Source organism: Phalacrocorax aristotelis, chromosome W (genome assembly GCF_949628215.1).
Source record: "Phalacrocorax aristotelis chromosome W, bGulAri2.1, whole genome shotgun sequence".
Taxonomy (NCBI): Eukaryota; Metazoa; Chordata; class Aves; order Suliformes; family Phalacrocoracidae; genus Phalacrocorax; species Phalacrocorax aristotelis.
Genome location: NC_134310.1, coordinates 29,346,396 through 29,364,809, shown reverse-complemented (window position 1 = coordinate 29,364,809; position 18,414 = coordinate 29,346,396). Strand labels below are relative to the sequence as shown.

Sequence of the window (18,414 nt, the reverse complement as noted above, 5' to 3'; positions counted from 1 at the left end):
GGGAGGCCACACACAGGTGGGAAATACCCCAGCCCTGCACCAGGGGCCCCCCCAGCCATGCTGCAGGAGAAGGTGGGGAGCGGGGCCGGTGCCAAGGGTGCCGGGGGAGCCCTGGGGCCCCCCCACCCCAAAACCCACCCAGGAGCAGCTGATCCCGCTCCACGTGGGAACGGCTCTAGCAGAGCAGAGGCAGACACCCGTGATTTCAGACATTTTATTGCAAATAATTATTTTTTTCTTAAATCGGTATAAGAATAAACTCTGGAATAGATTCAGATCAGGGTCTCCAAGTGGCTTGAGTGCAAAAACCGACACTGGCGTTGCAAGTGCATCACTGCAGACGATAATTTATCCCTTGGAAAAAGCAGTTCATTTGCAAATAAAAAAAAAAAAATCCGTCCCCCTGCAGTCCTCGCCTCCATCGAGTCACAGGTGCCAAAACAAAACCAGAACAGTCTCCATCTCCTCCCCGCGCTCCGCAGCGCCCGTCCCGGGGCTCCTCGGCACAGTCCCACGGTCCCCACGGCCAAGCGCAACTCCTCGGCACGGCTCCGGCGCGCTCCGGCCAGCGTCCCACCGGGCTGCCGGCACGGCACGGCCGCCGCTCGCCTCCTTCCCACGCCCACCGGTGTGGTCGGGCTGCTCCTTCCTCCTCTCCGGTTAAAAAGAAAAATAAAATCGGTGGGTGTTTGGGTTTGTGTTTTTTAACTGGCCATTTCTCCTCCTTTTTCCTGCCGTTTGGTTTGGGTTTTTTTCCTCCTCCTCCTCCTCCTTCAGGTACAGAGCCGGGCATCGACCGGGGCCGGCTCAGCGCTCCTGCAGGCACACGTACGGCACCCACTGGTTCTTGTCGCGGCTCTCGGCGCAGTAACTGGCCACCTCCGCCAACCCTTGGCTCTTCCAGGCGTCCGTGTGCGAGTTCTGGGGAGCAGAAGCACGAGGTTAGTGCCGCCGTCGCCCCGACACGTGGCCCTGAGCCACGTCCCGCCCGCCCCGAGCCTCGGCGTGGGTCGCGTGGCCGTGCATCACCGTCCCAACGTACCGTGACTAAGAGGCAGTGGAGGTCGCGGGGCTCGGCGCCGGGCTCGGGCTCGCCCAGGATGGCGGCCAGGCGCTGCATGCCCGACACGCGCAGGATGTGGATGTCGTTGTCGCAGCAGAAGGCTTGGATGAGGGTGAAGTGGATCTGCAGGGCGATGTCGCCTTCGTCTTCCTCATCGGTGGCCAGCAGGCACAGCACCACGCTGTCGGGGTCCCTGTGGGAGCACGTGGCATTAGCGGGGGAGGGGGACACCCCAAACCAGCTTGGGATGGCGCAGCTCCTCACCCCGGGGGTTTTTGCACCCACCAGGTACTGGCACCCCGTCTCACCCCATGTCACCCCGTGTCACCAGGCCCCTGCACTGTGTGCAGGAAAGAGATGGGGGATGGGGACAGACCCACCCGAGCACTGCGGCTGCTCCAGGCATCCCCCTGCACCGAGAACTCAGGTCCTGGACAAACCCCAGCCATGCAAACTGTGCTGGTGCTGCCCGGACCCCCCCCAGACAGACGCCCCCCCGCCTTTGCATGGGCCCTGCGCCCTCCTGACCCCCCACCCCTGCACCCACCCTGCTCCGAACCGCGGTCCCCCCCCCCCCGAGATACTCACACGTTCATGAGTTTGGCGGACTCGTAGACCCCCACCGTGAGCCGGTCCTGCCGCTGCGCCGCCACCAGCACCCGCTCCACCGCCTCGCTCACCGCCTGCATCCTGCGGGGGGGAGGACACACACGACAGCCGGTGAGCGACAGCGGCGACAACGACAGCCTCCCCCTTCCCGGGCTCCCCCCCGGCGCCGGGGCCGCCACACTTACTTGCTGCTATCGCAAGGCACCAGCTCCTCCAGGGTCATGGTGCAATTGTAATCCGAGGCGGGCGCCCAGGGGCCGCGGGCTCCGCGGGGAGAAGGCAAATCCCAAAACCGATAATCCCGAGAGTGGCGGCGACGCTGTCGCGGTGCTATCGCCGTGCTATCGCCGTGCTATCGCGAAGCGCTCCAGCCGCTGCCGCAACACGATCGCTCTGAGCTGCCGCTGCGCCCGGCGCCCTCTTTTATAGCCTCCCGCCGCGGGGCGGGGTGTCGCGCGCCGTCTCCCGCTCCGCGGATTGGATGGCCCGGCACAAAGCGATGGGCGGGCCCTGCGGGGATTGGACGCCCCCGGAGGGGGCCCACGTGGGGATGAGCCGGTGCCGCGGGAGGGGGGGGGAAGCGCGCGGGGAAAACCCCCGCCCCGAAACTGCCCCTCCCCCCCCCCCCCCCGGGGCTATGCGGGGGACCGGGAGCAGCAGCGCAGGGGGGGTGTCCATGGACTGGGGGCTGCACCAGGGGTCTGTCCCTGCACCGGGGGCCTGTCCATGGACTGGGGGCGACACCGAGGGTCGGTCCTTGCACCTGGGGATCGGTCCGTGCACCGGGGGCTGCTCCGGGGGGTCTGTCCGTGGATCAGGGGGTGGGTCCCTGCAGCGGGAGCTGCACCGGGGGTCTGTCCCTGCACTGGGGGGTCGGTCCCTGCACTGGGGTCTCCACCAAGGGTCGGTCCCTGCACCGGGGGGTCTCTCCATGGACTGGGGGCGGCACCGGGGGTCGGTCCTTGCGCCTGGGGATCGGTCCCTGCACCGGGGGTCTGTCCATGGACCGGGGGGTCGGTCCCTGCACCGGGGGCTCCACCGGGGGTCTGTCCATGGACCGGGGGCGGCACCGCGGGTCGGTCCTTGCACCTGGGGATCGGTCCGTGCACCGGGAGCGGCACCAGGAGGTCGGTCCATGGACCGGCGGGGTGTGTTCCTGCACCCGGGGTTGCACCGGGGAGGTCTGTCCCTGCACCGGGGAGGTCTGTCCCTGCACCGGGGGGTCGGTTCGTGCGCCGGGGAGCAGGTCCATGCAGCAAGGGTTGCACCGGGTGGGGGTCTGTCCCTGCACCGGGGGGGGTCTGTCCCTGCACCCGGGGTTGCACCGGGGGGTCTGTCCCTGCACCGGGGTCTGCATCGGGGGGAGGCAATTCGTGCCCCGGGGCGCGGCGGGAGGCTTGCTCCGCGCACCGGGAGTTATAACGGAGTGACCGGGGGGGGGGGGGGGGGGGGGGGGGGGGGTGGGCCCGAAGCTGGGACACGCGCGGGGCGTTCGGTGCACCGGGCGGAGGGGGTGCAGGTCCCGGTCCCGGGGCGGGCGGCGGGTGCCACCTGCCGGGGACGCGCGGCTCGGGCTGGCCCCGCCGCCTCCCCCCGCGGGTGGGCACCGGGGCTTGGTACCTTGTGTCGTCCCGTCTCGGTCCCCGCGTCACCGTGGGGGTGGGCCGGGACGGTGCGTGTCCCGGGGAGCCAGGGGGGGGCTGAGGGGGCGCCCACCCCCACTCCGTGCCTCAGTTTCCCCCGGCCGTGGGTGCCGCCTGAGCGGGTCCCCACGCTGCTGGGCGCCCGCCCGTGGCGCTGCCGGCACCGTGTGCGGGTCCCCGTTGTCCCCTGCACCTCCCCGGCCCACCCGCGTGTCCCCGTCCCCCGTGGGGCCCCTCCGTGACCCCGGCCCCGCCGAGCACCGCCGCAACTCGTTACACTGGTGGCCGCGCTCCGCTCGCACACCGCCCCCCCAGCAGGGGGCGGGAGAGGCCGCGGCGGCGCTCTGCCCGCCCTCTCACCTCCCCCTCCCCTTTCGCACTGCCTTCTGGGAGGTGTAGTCGCGGCACGCCCCGCCCGGGCCGCAGGGCCGGGGACTACATTACCCAGAGGGCACCGCGCGGGCGGAGGGGGCGGGACCGGGGACTGTAGGCGGGGCGTGGGGCCACGTGCGGGCGCGGGGGTGGCGCTGCCCGCGCCGGGTCATGGCCGAGAGCGTCCCGGGGCCGCGGGTGGGCGGTGGGACGGGAGGGGGCCGGGGGCGACTGTACCGGGACCGGACCGGGGCTGGGGGCCACCAAATTGGGACCGGACCGCACTGGGTCTGTGGGGCGACTATACTGGGATGGGGGCGGGACTGGGGGGCCACCAAACCGGGACCGGACGGAGACTGGGGGCGACTGGACTGGGACTGGACCGGGGCTGGGAGCGATCGGACCGGGGCTGGAGGGCCTGGACTAGCCTGGGTCTGGGGTGGCCCGGACAGGCGGCGGGAAGGTGTCTCGGTGCCCCGGTCCAGCCGGTGTCCGGGACGGGCCCGGGATGCTCCGCGGGGGTCCGTGACCCCGTCCCGCTCCGTGACGCCGCCTTTGCTGCTCGCAGGGTGCCGAGGCGGGGGGCCCGTCCTCGGGGAAAGCGGCGACCCCGGGGGCTGCCCCGCTCCGCTCCCCCCGGGACGCTTCGGCCGAGGGGTCGGATGGCGACTCTGAGACCCCCACCTCGAGCCTGATCCCCAGCGAGGAGGAGGAGGAGGAGGAGGAGGAGGAGGAGGAAGGCCACCAGGTGAGTAACATCCCCAAACCCCGAGGGATTTGGGGTCCACGATGACGCCCTGTGACCCCACCGGCTGCCCCCCCGCCCTGCCTCCCCGCAGTGGAGGGTGGGCGACGCCTGCAGCACCGTCTGGGCGGGGGACGGGCTGCTGTACCCCGCTCGGCTGCGGGCGCTGGACCCCGCCGCTGGCACCTGCCTGGTGGAGTTTGACGGCTACGGCAACACCGAAGAGCGGGCGCTGGCTGATCTCCTGCCCCCCTGCCCCGGGGCCTGGGGGGGTGAGCGACACCCCGAGGGGCGAGGATCCCCCCCGTGCAGGGCACCGCCGGCCCAGCACCCCCTCGTCATGGGAGCTGCCCCCGGGAGCAAGGAGGAGGAAGGGCAAGTGGGCACCCTGCTCCCCCCAGCACCCTAAGGTGAGTGCCTGCCATGCCCCCGGCTTTGGAGCACGCCCTCCCCCCCAAGTCTCCCTGATGGGCTGGGGGTGCTGCTGGCAGGTGACACCCCCATTGTGGTCCCCGGACTCGCTGCGTGCCATGCGGGAGGAAGAGGAGGAGGAGGAGGCCTTGGCCGGGATGCTGATGGCCTGGTACATGAGTGGGTACCACACCGGCTTCTACGTGGTATGGCGGGGTGTGAGGGATGGGAGGGGGGAAGGAGAGGGTCCCCATCATGACCCCCTGCTCCTCTGTGCCCCAGGGCCTCCGGGAAGGCCGGGCAGAGGCTGCCGAGCCCCCCCCGCGGCCGGGCCGCAGGCAGAAGAAGCCCCCGCGCAGCTAGGAGGGCAGGTGGGTTTGGGGATGCTCCGGCACTGGGACCCCCTCCCTGTGCTCCCCGGCAGGGCCCTGCTGTCACCTCACCACCCTACTGGAGGGGGGACACGGGGGACGTGGGAGGGCTGCGGGACACGACGGAACCCCACAGGGACATTGGGAGAACCCATGGGGACGTGAGGGGGACTTGGTGTGGCTGTGGGACACATTAATGGGGGGGCTGAGATACCCCATCATCCCTTCCCCACTGCTCACCTGTGCCTGCTCCCCTCCAGCTGGATCCGTCCCCCCACGCCGTGCCGGAGGGGGCAGCTGCCGTGCTCCCACTCCCCTCGCTTGCAGAGCGGGCTGCAGCCCCCGGGGGTCCTGGCTGCAGGGATGGGGGCAGCAGCCTTCCTGCACACCCCGGCTGGCTCTGCATCAGAGCCCTGGCTGGTGGGGGCTGCAGCACCCCCTCTGTCCTCCCCTACTGTCCCCTTCTTTGGAATAAAGCTGTTTGTGAGACCCGCGTGCCAGCCTGTCTGCGCCACCCCCAGAGGGACCCTCGGCTCTGCCAGCACCGCGCCGGCGGGTGGGATGCGCCGGGATGAGCCACGCCGCGGCCGTGTTTGCTCAGGGAATTGGCAGGGTGGCCTCTGCCTTGCTGCGGGGCAGGGGGGGAGCTCAGGCCTGGTGGGGGGCTCTGCACCCACCAGCTCTCAGGCTGCTCCGGCTGGACACGGTGCTGACGTACGTCCCGCCGGCTCCGGGCACTGGTGTCCCAGGGGATGCATCTCCCGAGGACGTGTCCCCACCCTGTCTTGATGTCAGCAACCAGGTTTGGGAGGGGACACACACACGCACCCGCTCCCCATTTGCGTCAGCAGGTGTTTGCCCACGCCGGTGACCCCTTCGGGGGCTGTGGGGGGGTGGCAGAGCGAGGTATAAAGCTGGCTGAGCCAGGCGCATCCGTGAGCATCCAGGGAGGCATCCGGCACTGGGAGCATGGAAAGCGCCTGGCTCTGCCTGCTCTGCCTGGCTGGCTCCGGCCTCATCCTGCCGGGCACCGCGGAGCCGGCGCTGGGGCTCCAGCCGGCCGAGAGCCTGCCTGGGCAGAGCCGGGAGGAGACAGAGCTGGTAAGGGGCTGGGGGAGCGATGCCTGCAGGGGACGGGGCCACCGGCAGCCCCCACGCAGCTCTGGGGCACCCTGGGGTGCTCCTGCTCTCACTGCCCTGGTTTAGGGGCTGGTTCTGGCTGTGCTGGGGTGACCTCAGGGAGTTGGGGGGGGACACTGAGACCTCACCACTGGTTTTCTGGCGCTGCTTTTGAGCACTGGGGCGGGTTCCTCACAGCAGCTCCCCCAGGATGTCCAGCAGCACATGGGAATTTGCAGCTTTGTACCTGGTTTTCCCTCCCCATCCTGCCCTGCCGAGCTGCTCTGGCTCGGGTGCAGCAGGGGGAGGTGCTGCGCTGGGTGGGAGCAGGTGGTGGGTGCTGGGGAGGGGGCTTGGAGCTGCACCCAGCAGGTGGGAGGCACTCTGAGCCTCTCCTGATCCTGCCACAGCCCTGATTCCCCTCCAGCAGGGACCGAGCCAGGCACAGCAGGTCTGGAGCTGTGGTTACACCCCAGGGTGCAACCTGCGGGGATGGGTGTTGCTTGTGGGTGGGACAGGGTCCGGCACCGATGTCCCGGGGGGCTCAGGGTGTCACGGTGCTGTCTGCGGCAGGTCGAGGCGCTGCAGGAGGTGCTGGAGAAGCTGGGAAGCAGGGAGCTGCCGGCGGTGGAGAAAAGGCTGAGCTGGGTGCCCTTGGTATGGTTGGGCTGGGGGGTGCTGGGCACTGGGTGCTCGGTGGGGCTAAACCCCACAGCCAGCACTGGAGCCAGACCCTTCAGGTGCTGGTTGTAGGGGTCTGGTTGTGGGGGGTCCAGCCCCGGGGGGGGGTGGGCTGGCTGAGCCCTGGACCTGACAGATGCCGTCCCGCAGTGCGAGCCCGGGGAGCCGTGCGCGGTGCGGAAGGGGGCACGCATCGGGAAGCTCTGCAGCTGCCCCCGCGGCACCGCCTGCAACTTGTTCATCCTCAAGTGCTCCTAAGGGACATCAGGGACGCTGCTGCCTGCCGGGATGCTGCTGGCCCAGGCTGTGCCCGGTGCAGCTGGGGAGCCATGGGTCCCCAGCCCCTTCCCCGCACCAGGACCTGCTCCTGCTCACCACTGGCTCCGGTCATCGAGTGCCTGGATGTGCCTGCACAGCACCCTGGCACCCTTGGGTGCCCTGGCCCAGGGGCCTGCGGGTCTCCTGGACCAGGGCCAAATTAAACATCTTGGATTCACACCTGCTGCCTGCTCTTTGGGTGATTCTGGGGTCCCAGCACCCCTCTTCCACTGGCCCTGGGCTGGGCACAGCTCCTGGGGTGCCAGGCAAGCTGGGTGGGGGTGGGTCCCATCCTGCTGTGGGTCTGCACAGGGCGCCTAAGGCTGGGGTGGGATGTGTGGTGGGGGAGCGGGGAAGGGGTTGTTGCTGGGGTGGGCTGGGGGCCGAGGGCTGGGACCTGGGGAGCTATTGTGGTCATGGCACTGGTTGTTCCTGGTCCGCTGGAGGCTGAGGGGTGGAGAGGCGGTATGGGAATGGAGGCTGAGGGCAGGGGGATGTGAGGGGGCTACGTGGCCTAGCCCCATCCTGCTCTGTCCTGCACTGTAGCGCATCACTCAGGCCCTGCGCTGCACAGCCCAGGCTGGCCCGAGGCTGCTCGGTCCCGCAGCCCACTGCGTTCACTGCACAGCCCCTGCGCTGCATCCCGCTGCGCTTCACAACCCGTGCACGACACAGCGATGTGCTGCACAGCCTCGACCCTGCACCGCGCTGTGCCACGCAGCCCCATCCCAGCGCTGCATGGCGCGGCATTGCACCGCATGGCGCTGCATCGCACACCCCCAGCTCTGCTTTACACTGCACAGCCCTGTCCCCGTGCTGCCTCCCATCACTACATCGCCCTGCAATGCCCACTCCCAGCTCCGCACCGGCCTGAGCACTCTTTGCACTGCATTTGCATTGTATCTGCACTGCACTGCACTGCACTACACTGCGCGGGAGGACCCCACCCACGCCGGCCCCACCCTGCCATCGCCCCTTTAAGACCTCTCCGCCCGCCGCCGTTCCCGCCTTCCCCATCCCCGTCGCGATCTGCCATTGGCCGGCGGTGACATCAGTGGGCGGGGATTTGGCGGCGGTGACGCACGGGGGCGGGGCGCGGCGCGGCGCGGCGCGGCGGGCGGGGGGCGCCGAAGATGGCGGCGGCGGCGGCGGCGGGGGCTGCGGAGGGCGCGGGCCGGGCGGCGGCGGCGGCGGTTCCGGTTCCTCCTCCCGGCCCCGCCGCGGGACCGCGCCGCTACTCGCTGCTGGCCATCGTAGGCGGCGGTTGCCACCGGCCCGGCCTGCTTGCCGCCGCGCTGCAGCAGCTGGAGCGAGGTGAGCCCGGGGCGGCGGCGGCGGCGGCCGCGGTGGTCCCGGAGCTGAGCCGGTGCCGGTGCGCGGGTCTGGTCCGTCCCCGCGTATGATGCTCCGGGCTCTGCCCCGCGCCTTCCGCCCCCCCCCGCCCCGGTCCCTGGGGTCTGATCCCCCCCCTCCCCGTCCGCCCCCTCCTGCCCCGGGTCTCCGGGATCGGGACCCCCCAGCTCTGCTCCACCCACAGAACCCCAGCATCTGCCCCCCAGGGTCCCCAACATCTGACCCCGGTCCTGCCCCAGTCCCCCCAGGATCTGCCCCCCTGGGTCCACCCCCAGCATCTGCCCGCTCTCCCGCCCTCAGATCCCTCAGGATCTGCCCCCCAGGGTCCCCAGGATCTGCCCCCTCTTCTGCCCCCCCGGGATCCCCAGCATCTGCCCCCTCTCCTGCCCCAGACCCTCCAGGATCTGCCCCCCAGAGCCTCCCAGCATCTGTCCCCTCTTCTGTCCTCAGGTTCCTCAGGATCTGCCCCCCCGGGGTCCCCAGGATCTGTCCCCTCTCCTGCCCCAGACCCCCAGGGTTGGCCCCCCGGCACGTGCTGCTCCCCCCTCCTGCCCCTGTCCCTCCCCCCCCCCCCCCCAACCTTGGTGCCCACCCCCTCTTCTCTGGGGTCTGTCCCCAAGCTCCGGGTGGACCCCGCGACCTGTCCCCTCCCCTTGTCACCACCTGGGACCTTGCCCCGTGCAGCTGCAGGGGCTGGATGCTGGCCTCGGGGGGGATGCTGGGCTAAACTGGGGGGGGAGGCCATGCTATGGGGACCCCCTTCCACCCCTGCTCCAATCTCCCACTCCCAGCTCTCCCTGAGCTGGGGCCAGAGCTGGGGGGGGTGTCTCAGGCCACGTCATCAGAGCGCCCCTGCGCTGGAGCAGGTCCCCCAAATGGTGGGGGGGGGACACGTGTCAGGCCAGGACTGCCCTGGTGGGTGGGTGTGTGTATGTGTCCCCCCTTGGGAGCCAGCAGAACCAAACCCCGCTGGCCCCAAGCAGTGAAACCGCCCAAAAACAGCCCCAGCCCTCGCCCGGCGCCTTGTGCAAAATTTGTGCAACCCCCCTTGGCCGCCGAGGCCCGGCCGTCTTACGCCATCGCCCGCCGGTTTGCCGGGCCGTTAGTGGGGAGCGGTTGTGGCCGCCACGGGGCGGGGTGGGGGCTGGAAGCCCCCTGCGAATCCTCCTGTGGGGTCCTGAAGGGGTTGCGGGTGTTTTGGGGTTGTGCCTTGTGGTTCCTGACCCTGCCCCGGGAGCCGGGAGCAGCACCGTGTGCGCCTAATTCTCCGGCACCATTAATTCCTTTAATTGCTGCCTTTGAAGAGGTGCCGGCAAGGTGCGCCCGTCGCCCCGGGCGCCGGGGTTTTGGGTTGGCAGAGCCGGTGCTGCCGTGAGTCACCGTGCAAGGTGTTTGCTGCCGGGCAGCCGGTTGGTGCATCGGCCTCGTGCCGGGGTCCGGCCGGGCTTGGGGACCCACTGGGGTGTCCCCAAAGCCACCGGGCTGGCATGGCTGTGTCTTAGGGTGAGGTAAGAAGGGGGACCAGGGTGGATGTGGCATGGGGACAGTCCCCGTCGTGCCTATTCGGTGCCACGTGGGTGCTGCGGTGCAGGGGCACAGTGCTGGTGGGTGCTAGTGGGGCTGAGCCTCCCCCACCCCTATTTTTGTGTGTGTCCCCAAAGGAATTCGCTCTTGGGACATCGACCTCTCCTCATGCAACCTGGACGAGCAGCTGAAGCTCTTCGTGTCCCGTCACTCAGCCACTTTCTCCAGCATCGTGAAAGGTGAAAGAGGGGGACAGACACCCCCCCCCCCGGGTGCTTTTTAATTTGTGGGGGTGTGAAAAACTCCCCAAACTCCGTCTGAGGGGGTGGAGGGGAGTGGGGCCCCCCTGGCCATTGCGGGAACAGGCTTTGCTTTGTGGCCCCCCCCGCCCCGGCCAAACCCTGTGATCCCCCACGTGAAAAACCGCTTCCTTCACCCATCACAGGGTGGGATGTGATTTCCCGCAGAAAGAAGGGAAAGGAGAGGATGGAGCCGGGGATGCCGGGGCCGCTCCGGTGCTACTTCCCCACCGTGTCCCCTTGTCATGCTGGTGGGGGGGGGGGGCGTGAGTAGTGGCCAGGTCTTCAGTGGGTGTTTGCAACCCTGAGACCCTCCCTGGGAGCACCCAGGGCTTGCCGTTGTGCTCAGGGAGGACAGGAGGGGGTCCCCCAGCTTGCGTCCCCCCCCTTTCCTCCCCTCCCTGCGGCAGGAAGGACATGGGAAACGTGTCCTTTGGCTCAGCGGATTCGCTGGCCCCCACAGTGTCCGGGAGCGGGACGGTGGCTGTCCCTTTTCCGTGGGGGAAGTGGGCAGGCGCTGGCCCTGCTGTCATGTCCGTCCCCCCCATCCCATCCCTGTGGGACGAGGCCAAACTTGGGGTGTAGCCCCATCGTTTTGGGAAGGGTGGGTGTCAGCCCTCGCTCCCCGCAGGTCAGCGGACCCTTCACCACCGGGGAGATGTGCTGGAGACCCTGGTGCTGCTCAACCCTTCCGACAAGTCCCTGTGCGATGAGGTGAGCTGGGGGGGCTGGGGGAGAGGGCTGCGGCCCCTTCGGAGCCGCTGGCAGGAGGTTGCTGCAAGATGGAGCCCCGTGGCATCCTCACGTCCCCTCTGTCCTCACGTCCCCTCCATCCTCAGCTGCGAAACCTCATCACGGACGTGTCGCAGCACAAGCTGCTGGTGTTTGCGGGGCCGTGCGTGGAGGAGACGGGGGAGCTGATGCTGCAGACGGGCTGCTTCTCCCTGCGGGACTTCATCCAGATCTTCACGGACAAGGAGGTGCGGTGCCGGGGAGGGGGGCTTGGCTGGGGGGACCCCCAGGGAGGAGCTGCCTGCTGCCCTCCCGGCTGCCGTTGCGCGGAGGGGGGGGGCCATGGGCTGGTGCTGCCGGAGCGACTGTCTGCTCACGTTCTCCGGCGTCTCGGCGGGGAGCCGGGCATGGCGGCGGCGCGAGCGGGAGGCTGGCCCAGCCGTCTGCTCCTCAGGCAGCCGCGCTGCCTCTCCCGTCGGCGCATCCCTCCCACTGTGGGGCTGGGGAAGGGGCAGCGGGGCTGGGGGGGGCGCGATCGGCCACATCCCGGCCCTGAGCCGCAGCTGGGGGTGGGTGTGAATGGGGGACCGGCCCCCCCGGGTATCATGCAGGCGGCCGGCACCGGGTACAAGGAATGGGATGGGGCTGTGGGAGCCCCTGGGGAAGGGGTTCTCTGTGCTTGCCAAGGGAGGGGGGGCTGAGGCAGGGCACCCCCTGCGCTGCTGCATCTCTGGCCCTGGGTGCCCCCTCCCACCTGAAGCTCTGGCTGTCCCCGTCCCCTCGCAGGTAGGGGAGATCCTGAGCTCAGCGGACCCCTCGGCCAAGGCCAGGTTGACCATCAGCTGCCCTGACTTTGGGGAGTGGAGGGACTCGGGCTTGGACCATCACAACCTCCAGGACTTCATCGAGCTGCGCTGCAACCCGGGCTGCATCCTGCCTGAGATGGAGGGGCTGGAGGAGTTCATGGAGTACCTCTCGGAGTCGCTGGAGCCCCAATCCCCCTTTGACCTCCTCGAGCCCCCCACCATGGTTGGCTTCCTCAAGCTCTCCAAGCCCTGCTGCTATATCTTCCCGGGCGGGAGAGGGGACTCGGCTTTCTTTGCCGTCAACGGTTTCAATGTCCTGGTCAACGGAGGCTCCAACCCCAAGTCATCCTTCTGGAAGCTGGTCCGGCACCTGGACCGCATCGACTCCATCCTGGTGACGCACGTGGGCACGGACAGCCTGCCTGGCGTCAACAGCCTGCTGCAGAGGAAGCTGGCCGAGCTGGAGGAGGATCCGTCCCAGGGCTCGCAGGGCAACGGGGACTGGGCGAAGAACCTCATCTCCCCCGAGCTGGGTGTTGTCTTCCTCAACGCCTCTGAGAAGCTGAAGGACATCGAGGGTAACTCCCGGGTGCTGAAGAGCTGTGACGAGGCTGCCCTGACCCTGCACTACCTGGAGAAGCTGGGCATCCGTCCCAACCCGCTGGCCCGGGACAGCGGACCTCGCGCGGAGCCCACCGTCCTCTTCCAGAAGATGGGAGTAGGCCGGTTGGACATGTATGTCCTGAACCCCGTGAAGGGCACCAAGGAGCTGGAGTTTCTCCTGCAGCAATGGTCAGGCAACAGCTACCCCAAAGAGCAGGACTTGCCCCTGCAGTGCCTGACCTCCATCTGCGCCCTGCTCGTCTGGCACCCCGTCAGCCCCTCCGAGAAGATCATCCGGGTCCTCTTCCCTGGCTGCACCCCCCAGGCCCGCATCCTGGAGGGGCTGGAGAAGGTGAAGCACCTGGAGTTCCTCAAGCATCCCGTGGTCACCAAGAATGATTTGAAGGGGCCACCAGCGTCCCAACCTGAGAAGCCGCTCAAGCAGAAGAGGGCAGAGAGCAAGGAGAGCCTCAAGTCAGCTTCCAAGCTTAGCTTGGTAGATGCTGGGGCACCAGCACTGAAGGAGAAAACTCTGAAGGTAGAGAGGAAGGAGGTGAAGACAGGGACCAAGGAGAAGCCAAAATCTCTGGGGGAGACGGCCAGAGCGGGGTCGGAAGAGGAGAAAGCCAAGGATGCTCGAGCCAAGCTGGAGTCTTCGATGGAGAAGCTGAAGGTGGATGCAAAGCCAAAGCTGAGCAAGGAGAAAGCGGTGCCCAAGAAGGAGCCTGTCCCCCGGAAAGAGGAGAAGAAACTGCCGAAGAAGGATGAGGGGGCTGAGGTGAAGGGGGAGGCCAAGAAGGACGTGAAGGTGGTGAAGAGGGAGGTGAAGGCTGAGACTCTGCGGAAAGACGCGAAGGAGAGCAAGGCAGAGGCGAAGGCTCCTGCCAAGACCGTGGCCCGGAAAACGGCAGTGCCAGAGACCCGCAAACCCTTGGCCAAGGCTGGCAGCATCAAGAAACCCCCTCTCAAGAAGGAGCCGGAGAAGCCCAAGGCCAAAGCTCCCCGGGAGGCAGGCGGCAAGAAGGAGCCGGGGGCATCGGATGGTTCCAAGTCCTCCTCCCCTGAGGACATGCTGCCGGAGGCCGAGCGGAGCCGGGGGGCTGCCTCACCGGGGGCTGGCGGGAGGAGGAGGAAGGAGGAATCGACGGACGAGGGCATCACCACGGCCGAGAGTGAGCTGGAGCCCTCGCCGCTGGAGAACGGGGGGGCTGGGGGGCAGGCGGGACGGGGGGACTCATCCTGCCTGGAGAACGGCCTGGAAGACCCCGACAGCCCCCAGCGTTTCCGTTACCTGGAGAGCAGCCCTTTGAGAGCCGTCTGCCCCCCATCACCCCTGGCCAAGACCCCCAAGAGCGACCGCAGCGTCAACTTTGACCTGACGCCCACCGGGATGGTCAATCATGGCCCCGAGGGCGGTGAGGACGCCTGCGGCAGCTCGGAGGAGAAGACCCTGGAGATGATGTCCCCGGCCAGCTCGGGGCCAGCCAGTGCTGGGCACACTCCCTTCCACCAGTCGCCGGTGGACGATGGCACGGAGGAGCTGGGTGCCGGCACTAACCGGCAGCCCAACCCCTGGCCACCGGCCGGGGGCAAAACCTCGCAGGACGTCTCCAGCTCCTCGCAGGAGAAGCAGGCGGGCTGCCTTTCCCTCAGCCCCTTCAAGGACGATGTCCCTGACGTGTCCCCCACCATCACCACCCCCTCGCTGCCGGCTGAGGTGGGCTCCCCACACTCCACCGAGGTGGACGAGTCGCTCTCAGTCTCCTTCGAGCAGGTGCTGCCACCTGTCAGTGAGTCCCCACCGGAGGAGGGCAGGCGGTCCCGGGGGACCGGGGGGACGCCAGAGCCAGAGGCCACCAAGGGTGGGTTGTCGCTGCCGCTGCGGCCGTGCCACCACCCGCCGCGGGCTGATGGTGACGTGGTGCTGCGGCCTGACCGCCGCTCCGACTCGCCCCACGACGTGGACCTCTGCTTGGTGTCACCCTGCGAGTTCGAGCATCCCAAATCGGAGCGGTCACCCTCGGCCGCCGCCAGCCCCCGGGAGCTGTCGGACAGCGACCAGTCGCAGGAGCTGGTGCAGCACCAGGGCCGGCCCCGCCAGCCAGCGGGAGAGACCCCCCCCACCTCCGTCAGCGAGTCCCTGCCCACCCTGTCCGACTCCGACATCCCGCCGGCCACCGAGGACTGCCCCTCCATCCTGGCCGACGGGCTGGAGTCGGATGAGGACTCGGAGCAGCCCACCCGTGGCGTGGCCAGGGCCCGTGACCCGCTGCCGGCCCCCATGAAGGACCCCTGCCCCATCCCCGCCCAGCCTGGCATCTGCATGGTGGACCCCGAGGCGCTGCTGGCCGAGCAGACCCGCACTGGGAAGAAGGAGACCCTCGGCAAGGTGAAGAGGGCCCCATCCCGTGTGGGCTCGGCACCCACCACCCTGAGGGCTGAGGCCCCCCGGCACCCCACCTTGGCCCCCAAGGGCAGGGGCCCCACCAGCTCAGCCCGTGACACTGGGGACAAGGCCAGGCTGCCCCCCGGGGACAAGAAGGGCCCCTCCAGTGGGGACACCCGCACCCAAGGGACCACCCGCAGCGCTGGAGCCCGGCTGCCGACGGGAGCTGGCAGGGCATCACCGGCAGGTACCGGGCTGGGGGGGAGGAAACACGTGGGTGCTCCCGGGGAGCAGCTCAGAGGCACCGCTGGTGCTGTGTGATGGGGTGGGGGAGCCGGGGGGGGCTGCGGCTCATGGCTTCCCTACCCCGGTCCTGGCAGGCACACGAGCTGCGGCCCCCCCAGGCCCCCCCATCTACGTGGACCTGGCGTACCTGCCCGGCTCCTGGAGCGCCCGGACGGTGGATGAGGAGTTTTTCCGGCGCGTCCGCTCCCTCTGCTACGTGGTCAGCGGCGACGATCACCTGAAGGAGGGCGTCCTGCGGTCCCTCCTCGACGCCCTGCTCGCCGGCAAGCACCAGTGGGGCACCGACATCCAGGTGAGCCCCCCCCAGCATACCCGGAGCGGTGGGATCAGACCCCTCCCTGTGCTGGGGCTGGGAGGGTCAGGGTGTGGTGACGCGGTGCCGTGGGTGTCTCTGCAGGTGACCTTGATCCCCACTTTCGACTCGCTGGTGATGCATGAGTGGTACCAGGAGACCCACGACCGGCAGCAGGAGCTGGGCATCACGGTGCTGGGCAGCAACAGCACCGTGGCCATGCAGGATGAGACCTTCCCCGCCTGCAAGGTGGAGTTCTGAGGGGCTGGGGGGGCTGCAGCGTGAGCTTCATCCCCACCCTCCTCTGTGAGCCCCCCCTCTCCCTCTCTCCGCACCCGGTGACTTGGGGATGCGTCAACCCCCAGCCACTCTGGCTCGGAGGAGAGGGAGAGGGGGGTTCTGCTGGGGGTGGGGAAGGGATGGTGTGTCCACCCCCCTCCCAGGACTGGCAGGGGCTCCCCAGGGACCCCGAGCCCACAGCACCCACACACCGCACCCTCACACGCCGCGTGGTTCCCGCATGCCCACGTCGGAGCCGTGCACTCCTCGCTCTGCACCCACCGCCGTCCCGCGTTGGGTGTGGGGGACCAGCCGGGGACGGGGTGACCCTGCCTTTGGGGGCAGGATCCGTGTGTGTCGTGTGTCTCCCCCTCCCCCGTCCGTGTCCCCCCCCCATACAGCGGCGGTGCTGAGCCGTTTCCCAGCGGGCACCGAGCCCCAGCCGTGCTCGATTTAACAGGGTAAATTTTGTTGTTGCTGTTCCTACCCCCTCCCAGGACAAGCCACTACTGCCCCTCCCCAGTACCCCCAACCCTCGGAGGGGCCGGATCTCCTTCCTGGGGGGCTCTGGGCTGGGACGACCTTGGCTTCCCCAGGGGTTTTCACCCTGTGGGGCAGTGCCCGGGCTCGGGGGGTCTGCAGCGGCTGCTCCTCCGGCACTACAGTCACGGGCTTTGTCCCTGACACCGGCCCCCCCACCCCAGGCACGGCCGGACCCCGTGGCCGCCAAGAGCGATCGTGTCCCCCCCGCCCCCCCCCACATGCAGCAGCTGCGGGGGAGATCTTTCTTCTCCACCAGGCTGAGACCTGGCAGCTCGCTGCACTGATGACTCTTCCCTCCTTGACAGCAGGGGCCGGGGAGCCTGACCCTGCACCCAGGCTCGGGGGGGGTGTGGGGGCCTGGGGAAGCAGCCCCCCGCCCCGTCCACCCCCAAGCCCTCAAGTTGCTGGAAGGCTGTTAAGAAACCAAATGTCACGTGCAATTTTTAAGGGATTTTGTGAGCAGAGAGCGGGGGTGGGGGGGGGCTGGGCTGGGGGGGGCAGGATCTGAGCCCCCCCCCCCCGCCCCCCCCCATCCTTGGCTGGGGCAAACACTAACCTGTTTTGTAGGAGGCTCCTCACTGGCTCTTTTTGTAATGACTTTTTAAGAAAAAAAAGGAAAAATAAAAAAGAAAATGAAGCAAAAAAAAAAAAGGCAAAAACTGAAGAAACCAAACCTGTTCTGGTGGGAGGTTATTTATCTGTGGCCCACCCCGACCCCCCCCGGTCCAGGCACTGGCTCATGGCCGCGGGGGCTTTTATCTTGGATTGTATCGTCCTACGTGTTCGGGGAGGGGGGACTGAATGTTTCACCTTTAGTGCTTTATATATTTTTTTCTTAGTTGGAAGCTGGTTTGGAGGTTGGCGGCTTGGGGGAGGTGGCTGTGACACCCCCCCCCCAAGCCACTCCCTGCCCACGGACGCCGGCACGCTCCCCGTCATGCACGCCACGTTCCCGTTTGGCAAATGTGTTGAAAATGAGCATTAAAGAGAGGATAGCTCCCGGCTGCTCTCTGCCTCCTGTGTTTGGGGGTTCGGGGGGGGGTCCCCTGGTCCTTGGGGCGGGGGAGGGGCATGGGCCGGGTGCTACCCTGGGGTCCTGGGGCGGTTTGTGGGTGCTGGGCTTGGGGGAGGTGGGGTGGAGGGCTGGGCGCAGCCCTGGGATGTGTGGGGTGCTCTGGGGCAGCATCCTGCCGTGCGAGAGGGGCTGGGGGGGGGTCCAGGGTATCGCGCTGGGGGGGTCGGAGATGGGCTGGGGGGCGGCTGCGCTGTGAGGCAGGGGCTGGTGCGCCAGCGCGGTGAGGATGGATGCGGGGTTGCCATGACAACTGCATCCCCATCCCTGCCGCCCCCAGCCCGCGGAGAAGGGGGCTGCCGCGCTCTGCCCCCACATGCTTGGCACGGGGAGGGGTCCTGAGGGGGGGGTCGGAGCCTCCTTGATGCTGCGGGGGGTCCCTGTGCCCCAGATGCGGGGCTAAGCCCCCCATCCAGCATGGTCAACCCAAGCCTGGCAGAACCAGGGAACCAAAACGCACACCAAACACCCCCCATCCAACCCCAAAACCTCCCCTTCCCCAAAACCTCCCTGTCCCCAAACCCCGCCATCCCCAGGACCTTTGTTCCGGCGGCAGGGCCAGGGTGGCTCCTGGGGAGGGGGTTTCTGGGGGGCTGCTGGGGGCTTTTGCTCACTGGGAGGCCAGTTGTGACCTCCAGTGCCGGGGCTGTGGGGGGCCAGGGCTGTTCCCATCGCGGCCGCTGCCACCGTCCCTTCGAGCCCCCCAGCTCCGGCACCGCAGGGCGAGGCTTTTTGCCGGCGCGGTGAACTGAACGCTCCCGGTTGGATTTTGGGCTGCGTGAGCCGAGGGGGCCTGTGGCCGTGGGGAGCGGGTGGCAACACCTCACCGGCGGCACCTGGGGGCTTCTCTGGCATCGCTGCCCCGTTGGCAGCTGCTGATGTGCCCG

At 68.6% G+C, this 18,414-nt stretch overlaps 4 protein-coding genes across 5 annotated transcripts; 3 read left to right on the top strand and 1 right to left on the bottom strand.

Annotated features, from left to right (window-relative positions):
• Positions 1 to 200: 200 nt before the first annotated feature.
• Positions 201 to 2,046, bottom strand: GADD45B (growth arrest and DNA damage inducible beta). Its single transcript, XM_075077213.1, has 4 exons — positions 1,858 to 2,046; positions 1,652 to 1,753; positions 1,043 to 1,256; positions 201 to 921 (listed from the first exon to the last, which is right to left on the bottom strand). The coding sequence occupies exons 1-4, from the start codon at positions 1,893 to 1,895 to the stop codon at positions 808 to 810; spliced, it is 468 nt and encodes a 155-aa protein (XP_074933314.1). The 5' UTR covers positions 1,896 to 2,046; the 3' UTR covers positions 201 to 807.
• Positions 2,047 to 3,801: 1,755 nt separating this feature from the next.
• LOC142049914 (uncharacterized) lies at positions 3,802 to 5,703 on the top strand. 2 transcript variants are annotated; one of them, XM_075078116.1, is made up of 6 exons: positions 3,802 to 3,885; positions 4,256 to 4,435; positions 4,527 to 4,842; positions 4,924 to 5,049; positions 5,126 to 5,214; positions 5,475 to 5,703. In XM_075078116.1, exons 1-3 carry the CDS (start codon positions 3,859 to 3,861, stop codon positions 4,839 to 4,841), a joined length of 522 nt encoding a protein of 173 aa, XP_074934217.1. In that variant the 5' UTR covers positions 3,802 to 3,858; the 3' UTR covers position 4,842; positions 4,924 to 5,049; positions 5,126 to 5,214; positions 5,475 to 5,703. The 2 variants fall into 2 exon arrangements, with proteins under 2 accessions (XP_074934217.1, XP_074934216.1); XM_075078115.1 differs by having other exon boundaries at positions 3,822 to 3,975.
• Positions 5,704 to 6,183: 480 nt separating this feature from the next.
• Positions 6,184 to 7,379, top strand: LOC142049915 (cocaine- and amphetamine-regulated transcript protein-like). The gene is made up of 3 exons (XM_075078117.1): positions 6,184 to 6,315; positions 6,907 to 6,990; positions 7,165 to 7,379. The coding sequence occupies exons 1-3, from the start codon at positions 6,184 to 6,186 to the stop codon at positions 7,270 to 7,272; spliced, it is 324 nt and encodes a 107-aa protein (XP_074934218.1). The 3' UTR covers positions 7,273 to 7,379.
• Positions 7,380 to 8,445: 1,066 nt separating this feature from the next.
• Positions 8,446 to 17,457, top strand: MAP1S (microtubule associated protein 1S). The gene is made up of 7 exons (XM_075078113.1): positions 8,446 to 8,646; positions 10,347 to 10,448; positions 11,140 to 11,222; positions 11,348 to 11,488; positions 12,027 to 15,282; positions 15,416 to 15,633; positions 15,739 to 17,457. The coding sequence occupies exons 1-7, from the start codon at positions 8,466 to 8,468 to the stop codon at positions 15,892 to 15,894; spliced, it is 4,137 nt and encodes a 1,378-aa protein (XP_074934214.1). The 5' UTR covers positions 8,446 to 8,465; the 3' UTR covers positions 15,895 to 17,457.
• Positions 17,458 to 18,414: the final 957 nt, after the last annotated feature.